The sequence below is a fragment of the Panthera leo genome, chromosome D3 (assembly GCF_018350215.1).
Source record: "Panthera leo isolate Ple1 chromosome D3, P.leo_Ple1_pat1.1, whole genome shotgun sequence".
NCBI lineage: Eukaryota > Metazoa > Chordata > Mammalia > Carnivora > Felidae > Panthera > Panthera leo.
Window position 1 is genome coordinate 1,678,153 of NC_056690.1, and position 9,143 is coordinate 1,687,295.

Consider the following 9,143-nt stretch of genomic DNA (forward strand, 5'->3'; position numbering starts at 1 on the left):
TGGGAGAGGCTGCAAACTGCCAACTCCGGGAGGGAGATCCCCATCCCCCGTGGTCCCACCCCATCCCCAACCCCCAAGTGCTCCTCCTCAGGGGTCCCTCAGAAAGTCAGTCGACAGGGACAGAGGAGGGAGAAGGTGACCCTTGCCCTCCCGGCGAGAGCAGAGACCAGGGAGGGACACCACTTACCCCTTCACCCAGGGCGGAGGGGACAGCTGGCCATCTGCAGGCGGCTGCGGGAGACCAGGGCAGCTAGAGCGCGGCACCCGCGGGCGGCTTCGGCGGAGAGGGGCGTCCCAGGGGCCGTGCAGCTGCAGACGGGGCACCCGTTCCTGAGCGGGACTCAGAGCGCGGGGTACGGTGGGCAGGCCCACCTTCCAGTCCCCAACAGGGCTTCAGGCTTCAGTTCAAGGGTCAAGGGTGCGGGAAGGGTGGCAGTGAACCTCTCGGACCGGCGCCTGCCTGATTCTGGAGTTAGTCCGGCAGGAACCTGCAGCCCAACTTGGCGGGGCGGGGGGGGGGGGGGGGGGGGGTCCTCACAGCAGGTTGCGTGTGTCCCACGTGCACGGCTAGCAAGTCCAGCCGATCTGAAGCAGGTGCTCAACCCTGAACTTCCCAAGATAGGGACGCTCTCACAGAAAACGCCAGAAATCCTCAAGTGAGTTGCTTCAGGTACACACACACTTCTCAGCCGAGAGGTTTCCTTTAGAGGTTTAACAGATTTTTGCAACCCTCTGCCTTTCCCGGAGGTGCTGATAGGACACAGCACATCGTCAAACTGCTTTTCACGCATCTTGCCTTTCCTACACCCTGCCCGTGCTCCGTTACTTATTCTGCTCGTGACAGGTCACCAGAAAGGACAAACGCCACCCAAAGGCACCAACGCTCCACACTGTGTGAACCCAAACTCTGCCTCACGGATTTTCCCAATAGACCATCCCGGGTCTGCATTAACTCAATAAGGGCACAGGAGGCTTTCAATGCAAGGCTCCCCCGTTAGGCCGCAGATTTCAATGGAGGGAGAAACGTACCCCTCACACGACGGCGATCGTGCTAACTGCTCGGTCCTTCCCACAGAGAATTCAGCAAATCCAGACAAAAAGAAGCAATGTATTTTGCAGCAAATTTTTAAGACTTGTAAATTCTCTCCCACCCCATATTAAACAGGTAAGTGAAGCAGCTTCCAAATTTAACGTTTACAGTTCAGATTCTGAATATTCACGTCACGCTGGCATTCCACGTGGGTCACAAACACATGTGCCTTGTGTTAAGGATCTGAATGAAGTTTCATCCCGATGATGGAAGAATCTGATCACGTCTCAGACTCAAAATCTGGTTTTGAACTAAGCAGTGTAGCACATACAGCAATTCAATCTATTGATAACATTTACTCGATATTGAATTTTCTTCGATTCTACCCTTTGGATCTCATCTTTCCATGTATTTAAGTGATCCCTATCTTTTTAGGTAGGAAAGTCATTGTCTAAGGGTAAGCGGACACCTAGACAACTTTGGTAAACTGAACTACAGCAGTCCTCACGTGAGCAAAAGAGCTTACTCAAGACTTAATTGCTACAGTATAGGCGAGGATGGGGCCAAACTCAAACAAGGGAACACTCATTTCTAAATGTGGAAATCATACAAAAATAAATGGCTTAAGCCAATGGAATTCTGCAATGCTTTCACGGTCACGGAGAAGCCATTCTAAGATCTACCTTCCTGCTGTATTTGTGCCCCTGAACCGGCCACAGAAATCCTTTTGGAAAAACCGGGAAGGCTGTGGGGTGTCCAACGGAAATCCTTCATCTTGGGCATCGTTAAAGCTTGGGAATACTTGAAAGCAGCGGGTAAACACGGACCACCTTCCTAGAGACCAGCTTTACATCAAACATGGAACATCGAGACAAAAAGCAAGTAAATGCACAGCTTATACTCATTTTTAACAAACGAGACCTCTCAAGTTCCTGCCATCATTTGTATGGTTTCAGTGGACTTCAAGAAGCTCTACATTAGAACATGGTTACTTTTGCCACAAATAGCAACTGTAATTCTTAAAATACCTATTCGAAACGTCCTTTAATAAAACACGGACCACTTTTACACTTTTACTGAGAGATCACGTACGTCTCAAGCTCTTCCCTAAGTGACGCTACTTAGTCACGAGGCAGGGGGGATGAACATCACTGTAGCTTAACCGCACTAACAGTATTCACACCCCATGACAACTTACCAAACAGAATACTAGGGACATCTTTCCTATCGTTTGTGTGAAATGATTCAAACGTACGAAAAAAAAAGAATGTAACCTGGAAAACTTCAAACTAAGTGACACTAACAACATAGCAATTTACACAGTAACATGGCACAATTTTCCCCGTTAGTGGTTTTTAAAATGCTTACCAATCAAGGGAGGAGCTCACTTGCTTAGATATTTGAAATACAACTTTATTCTGATTCTAAACGAAAAGGAATGGGAAGGACAGTGACAATGAATTTCACCACTGGATACTGTGACCATAGCAGTCTTATATTTGAAACTCAGGAAGGAAACAACTGCGCTCCGAAACAGCTAAATACGCAGGTCCAAAAAATGAAGGTACTTTTTCAACTGCCACATTCACTCCAAAGCCCATCCGTCTCCTTCATTCAGCATCCCCAAGACGAAGCACACGTTCTGCTCAGCTATGTAATAAAGTGGCAAACACACCGCACCACTGCCATCACAGACAGCTGCCTATAAAACTAGACTTCTGACGCCGGCTCCAGCCGCTCTCACAGGTCGTCGTCCTCGTCCGGGAGAGCAGTCGTCTGAGCAACCTAGGGACAGACACACGCAGTGAGGCTCGAGCCACCAGGCGTCCACCGAGGCACGACAAGAGCCGCGCCGGGCGCACAGGCATCTCACCTCTAGATCGTGCTCGTACTGCGCTGCCAACGCCGGGTCCATGACCACCTCTGGCGGGGCGAGAGCGGGCATGGCGACAAACTCCAAGTTAGGGTCTCCGATTAGTTTTCTCGCAAGCCACAGGAAGGGCTTTTCAAAGTTGTAGTTACTTTTGGCAGAAATGTCATAGTACTGTTTAAGAAGGAAGCAAAGTTAGGGGCGCCTGGGTGGCTCAGTCGGTTAAGCATCAGACTTTGGCTCAGGTCATGATCTCGCGGTTCGTGGGTTCGAGGCCCGCATCGGGCTCTGTGCTGACAGCTCGGAGCCTGGAGCCTGCTTCGGAGTGTGTCTCCCCCTCTCTCTCTGCCCCTCCCCCACTAGTGCTCTCTCTCAAAAATAAATAAAAAAATAAGTTAAAAAAAAAGCAAAAACTAGTTACAAAATACCTACTCCTCAGGGATCATTCTAGAGTATGCTCCAAACTAAATAAAATTCCTTTGATCCGTACAACACGTATTTACGCATCACTTTAATGCACCCTATTACTTTGAATTTTATGTTAGACTAAGCCATAATGCAGTAAAGGAGAAGTTTCAAGAAACGTACCTGAAGGTTCTTCTTTCGGTGAAAGACAATAGATTTTGCCTTAACTTTTCTATCCTTAATGTCCACTTTGTTGCCACACAGCACAATGGGGATGTTTTCACACACTCGTACCAGATCTCGATGCCAGTTAGGCACATTCTTGTAAGTAACCCGTGATGTGACATCAAACATTATAATGGCACACTGGGCTGAAAGAAAGATTGACAGTGACTGTTACGCGCGTAGAACGTCCCACACAGATGACACTGCTAAGGACCACGGGCTTCACTTCAGGCCCAAACCAGGTCATCTGCATTGCTCCATTCGTTCTCAAGGCCTCTTCCAAGTCGAAAACTCTTACATCACGGTAACACACAAGATTTAGAATCCCACTTCCTGCTCAAGTGTGAATGACCAGCTTGCCACATCCAATCTGTCCCCGTAATGCTTCATTAATTCCACCTCGTCCCCAAATCTGAAGTAGATCAACAGTAAGTCAGCATTCCACACAACTCCCCTCCTTTATTCGAAAGGTCTAAGAACCCACTTTTAAAGGTCCTAAAATGACTAAACATAGCAAAACAGGTTATTCCTTTGGTTAAAAACACTCAAGTCTCAGGGCACCTGGGTGACTCAGTCGGTTCAGTCTGACTTTGCTCAGGTCATGATCTCACGGTTTGTGGGTTCGTCACGGTTTGTGGGTTCGAGCCCCGCATCGGGCTCTGTGCTGACAGCTCAGAGCCCGGAGCTGCTTTGGATTCTATGTCTCCCTCTCTCTCTGCCCCTCCCCTGCTTGCACTCTGTCTCTCAAAAATAAACATTTAAAAAATTTAGGGGGGGGCCCCACCAAAACCCTCAAATCTCCATGTTGACCTAGAAGGAAAGTCACAGTAAGACAACAGCCACAAGTATGTAGTCTAGTAGCTTTTTAGCTCAAGATTGGGGGGGGGGGGGGGGGGGGGGGGGGGGGGGGGGGGGGGGCGGCAAAAAATCCACATATTTGTACATATTCAAAACAGGCTAAAGGTATGAAAGGATTCCCAACAAATTTTTCATCACAGGAGTGAGATTTCAGGAGGCAGTTTCTGTATCCATCTTTGTTTGATACAACAATGTAACCGCGGTCAAACATTTTACGGAAAAAAAGAAAAACCTCCAAAACTTAGTACAATTGAAAGAACAACCAGCTATTCCTGAAACTACGGCAACAGCTCCTCCGAAGCTGTTGTTTTATGAAACTCTGTAGAAAACAGCCCGTCCTGAACGGTGCCCGTCATGACGCAGCACAGGACTCGGGCAGAACTTTCGAGGTCCTCCCCTCCCGGAGTCAAAGCCCGGGGTGGTCGGCCTGAACAGACGCCCCCCCTCCCCCCCCCCCCCCCCCCCCCCCCCCAGACGCCCCCCACCCCCCCCCCCCCCCCCCCCCCCCCCCCCCCCCCCCCCCCCCCCCCCCCCCCCCCCCCCCCCCCCCCCCCCCCCCCCCCCCCCCCCCCCCCCCGCCCCCCAACGCCCGGAAGTCGCCCCGACAACAGCCCCCAGGCAGCGAGGCCCTACCTTGGATGTAATAGCCGTCTCTGAGCCCCCCGAACTTCTCCTGCCCGGCCGTGTCCCACACGTTGAACTTGATGGGCCCTCTGTTTGTGTGGAACACGAGGGGATGGACCTCCACACCCAAGGTGGCTGCAACACAACGCGTCACGTTAGCCCACGAACGCCGCCCCACGCGCATCCCGCACCCGCGTCGCCCCCACGTACCTACATACTTCTTCTCAAATTCACCGGTCAGATGACGTTTCACGAACGTAGTCTTCCCGGTACCCCCATCGCCAACCAACACGAGCTGCGGGCAGGCAGATTCTTGAAATAACCGCGACGACGCCTCGGCTCGGGACCCCGGAACCCCGGGGCCGGCAAGCCCTCTGCGGACACGCTAACTTTGCGGGTCCCGGGGGCGCTCCGAAAACAAAGGCCTCCCCCCCCCCCCGCCCCCCACCACGGCGGCCGCGCCGGCCGAGCGATGATGACTCGGACAAATCAAACTTGGGCACCGCAGCGTCCCCGCGCGTTCCGGGAAGCCCGCACCCCCACCCGCCCCCGGGGCCCAGGACGAACGGCCGCAGCGGCACGGAGGCGGCCGGCAGGCGTTCGGGGCCGCCCCGCCCGCGGACCCCGCGTGTCCCCGCGGGCAGCACCCACCCCCGAGGACGACCTACTTTGAACTGGACTTGGGGCTCTCCCTGGGCAGCCATCGCGCTGGTGCTGCGGAGCAAAGAGAAAGAAATGGGGCGGGCGGCGCGGCGGCGCGGCCGGGGAGCCACATGGCCCGGCCCGCCCCACGTGCCCGGGCCCACAAAGGGGCGCCGGCGACCGGGCCCCACGCGCGCACACCCCGGCCGGGGCGGGGGCCGCGCGCGCTCCAGGCGGCGGCGGCGGGCCGCGCTCCTCCCGCCCGGCCGGCCGTCCGCGGGGCCTGGCGCCGAGCCCGCGGGGGAGGCCGCGCGGGGCGGGAGGCCGGGAGGCCAGGCGGGCGGAGGCCGGGACCGCACAGCGCCCGCCCGATCGCGCGCTCGGCCCGCCGCCCGGCCCTCCGCCGCCGCCTGGGCCGCCCGCCGCTGCCGGGCCCGCCGCCCGTCCCCCGACCCGCCGCCCAGGCCCCACCGCGGTCGCGTCCCGGCGCCGGCCTGCGGCCTCCACCGCGGGGGGAAGGGGAGAGCCCCTTCGCCGCCGCCGCCCTGACCCTGGCCCCACGCGGCCGCCGGCGCCCCGGCCCAGGCCGCCGCCCTCCCAGGCCCCCGCGAGGCCCCTGCTTTCGACCCTGCGGCCCTGCGGCCCCCGGCCCGGCCCCGGCTCACTACCTTCCAGAAGCGTCTCCGGCCCGTCTGACTGAGGGCTGGAAAGATGGCGGAAGCGCAATTCAAATGCCCGGAGACGCAGCCGACGCCGGCGCGCGCCGAGGGAGGGCGGGGCAACGGCGCCGCGCCGCTCCCACGTGGCCCGGCGCGCGCGCGCACGCACGCCGCGGGCTCGGGCGGCCACACCCGTCGGCCTGGCGCGGAGGGAAAGACACGCGGGGCGGCGGGCGCGAGCGGGCGCGGGACGCAGCGCGTGCGCGCGCACGCCCGCCCGCCCGCGGGGGCCACATGCGCCGGCCCGGAGGGCGGGTTCCCGCGCGCGCGCATGCGCCGACGGCGTCGCGGCGCGCCCTGCTGCGGCCGCGCTACGGAACCGGGAGCGGAGGGCAGGCCCCTTGGGCGGGAAACTCGCGGGGAGCGGCCCACACAAAGTCCCCAGGGCTCCCCAGCCGGGGGGCTCGCCTTGCCCACGCGGTACAGCGGTCCGCACATTGGGGTGCGCGCCACGCCTACGCCCCTGCGCTTCGTCCCCTAGACCCACGGCACCTTCTCTGTGTCCCCCAGTCCCTTTTCTATCTTGTCCCACCCCAGCCCTTCCCTCCCACACCTCTCGGCCCCTTACTCCCACACACCCCCTTCCCCATCCCCGGCCCCTTTCATTCGTTCCCTTCTTTTTCTCCCCTCGACCCCCTGTCCCTTCCCTGTGTTTCCAGTTCCCCCCACCCCCACCTCCGTGTCCCTGGCCTCAACCAGGACCTCCTGGGGGGTAAAGGACGCAAAGACTTGCATTTTCCCTCCTTGAAAAGCCAGCCACCCTTTCCTTAAAGCTTCTAATCGGTCAGCGGCTTTGGTGACAGTATCCTGCAAACAGGATGATGAAATTGTGTTTTCAACTTTGGCAGCTCTTATCCTAGTTACAAACGTGGATCCAATCGATGAGTGTTTAGGTTCCCGACTCTGGAGGGGATTAAGCTGTCAAAGAGTGCAGAGGGGATCCATCTGTGCAGTCAGCACTCACATGCTGTGGGGGGACACCCACCTCAGAGGGTCAATATAGGTAGAAAATGAGATAAGCCAAGGGCCCAACTAGTGTTGATGGTTATTACCATCCGTTGGCGTTTAGCAAAGGTGTGGGCTGGAGGGAGTCCTCCGACCCCTTATCCTAAATCGAAGGCCGGTTTTTGGCCTTTGTGTAGACAGCCACAGATTCTCCTTAACCCACCTCTCCTTGGTCCTCTCTGGAAGCCAAGCATCCACACTCACAGCAAGAGCAGGCAGCCGATGGCCCCATCAGAATTGTCAAGTTGCTCAGAAAGGATTCCACCGCGGGGACTCTTCCCGGAGCGAAGAGAACCCAAGTGACCGGGGAGTTAGCCGCCTAGTCCTGAGTGCACTTTGCAAGCGAGCCTGTTGGGAACACAAGTGACGTGAATTGGGCACAACACTTCTGAGAATCTGCCTGCTGGGCACTCGAGTCCCAGTGCCCCAAAGGACCCTCAGGAAAACCAGCAGACCCTCCACGCTACTGGTGGCACTGGTAAAAGATCAATGCTGAAAGCTGGCGACCCTCTACTTTCATTTCTGGAGAGGTTCCCTGGAGTTAAGCTCACCCATATGCACAGAGAGACAGTATCATCGCGCTTACTGTAACACAATAATAACAAAAACAGAACTTCCATACATATCCATTGATAGGGAAAACATACAAATATTTAACTGGACTACTGTACAGCATCTAAAAGGAAGCAAGTTCATCTGTATCAAAAGGGTTAGATCTCAAAGGATAATGAGAAGAGAAGCAAGTTCAAGAAAGATGTGATAATACCTTCATACAGTCTATAGTTTTATATAGGGATCATATAGTAGAACACCATTTACGTAAACTTTTATAGACACAAAACCATATTCTTGGACGTATGTAGGTAAATTTCTAAAAATTGACTGCAAGGGTGTGTAGCCTGAAATCCGATGCTGCTGTTTCGAAAGAGAGTAGACAGCTAGGTTGTGATGGAGGTGGGCAGTCAAAGAAGACTACTTACAGGGTTCCATTTCTTTTGTTAAAAGAAGGTAATTGAGGCAAATATGACAACATATTAACCGTTGTGTAACTCTAGGTGGTGAGAGCACCCATGTTTCTACCTTTTGGCATTTTTGAAAAAATTTCTTCCCATAAAGAGCGCCAAGGGGAAATATGTCGAACCCCCCAGCTCTAACAATCGCTGTGGCTTTGCAGTTTACAGAGGTACTTCCTCGTGTCTGCCACCCAACAGGGATTGCACACCCCTGCTTAACCTGTAGTTCCAATATTGCAGGCAAATGCACAAAGAAGTAGCAGAATTACAAAAAAAAAAAAAAAAAAAAAAAAAATGCAGAAAGAGTACAAGGAATTTTACCAGAGTATTACCTCTTAGTTCCCCAAATGTTAACATGAGTTCTTTGCCCTGCTCATTCTCTCCTTCCTTCTCTCAGTACTTGTCTCCCCATATATATGATTTTTATAATATGTGTAGGATTTTTGTTCTCTGGGATGTTTGAGAGCAAACAGCACACAGGATGCCCCTCAGTGTGCATTTCTTAAAACCAAGGACATTCTGTTACATCACCACTGCCGAATTACCCAAATCAGGAAATTAACTCTGCTGCAATCCTGTTATCTCCTCTGCAGACCTGAATGGCCACTTACTTGTCTCACTTCTATCCTATATCTAGTGGGGGATCCGTTCGGGATTAAGTGTTACCTTTAGCTGTGAGGTCTGTTCTGTTTCTTTGCATCCAAAGCATTAACTTCATCTTCGTGTTTTGTGACCTTGACACTTCTGCAGAA

At 54.7% G+C, this 9,143-nt stretch overlaps 1 protein-coding gene across 1 annotated transcript; it reads right to left on the reverse strand.

The window, feature by feature from the left end:
• Nucleotides 1-1,125: 1,125 nt before the first annotated feature.
• Nucleotides 1,126-6,427, reverse strand: RAN (RAN, member RAS oncogene family). Its single transcript, XM_042911005.1, has 7 exons — nt 6,323-6,427; nt 5,681-5,726; nt 5,223-5,307; nt 5,022-5,147; nt 3,489-3,676; nt 2,904-3,074; nt 1,126-2,815 (listed from the first exon to the last, which is right to left on the reverse strand). Exons 2-7 carry the CDS (start codon nt 5,714-5,716, stop codon nt 2,771-2,773), a joined length of 651 nt encoding a protein of 216 aa, XP_042766939.1. The 5' UTR covers nt 5,717-5,726; nt 6,323-6,427; the 3' UTR covers nt 1,126-2,770.
• Nucleotides 6,428-9,143: the final 2,716 nt, after the last annotated feature.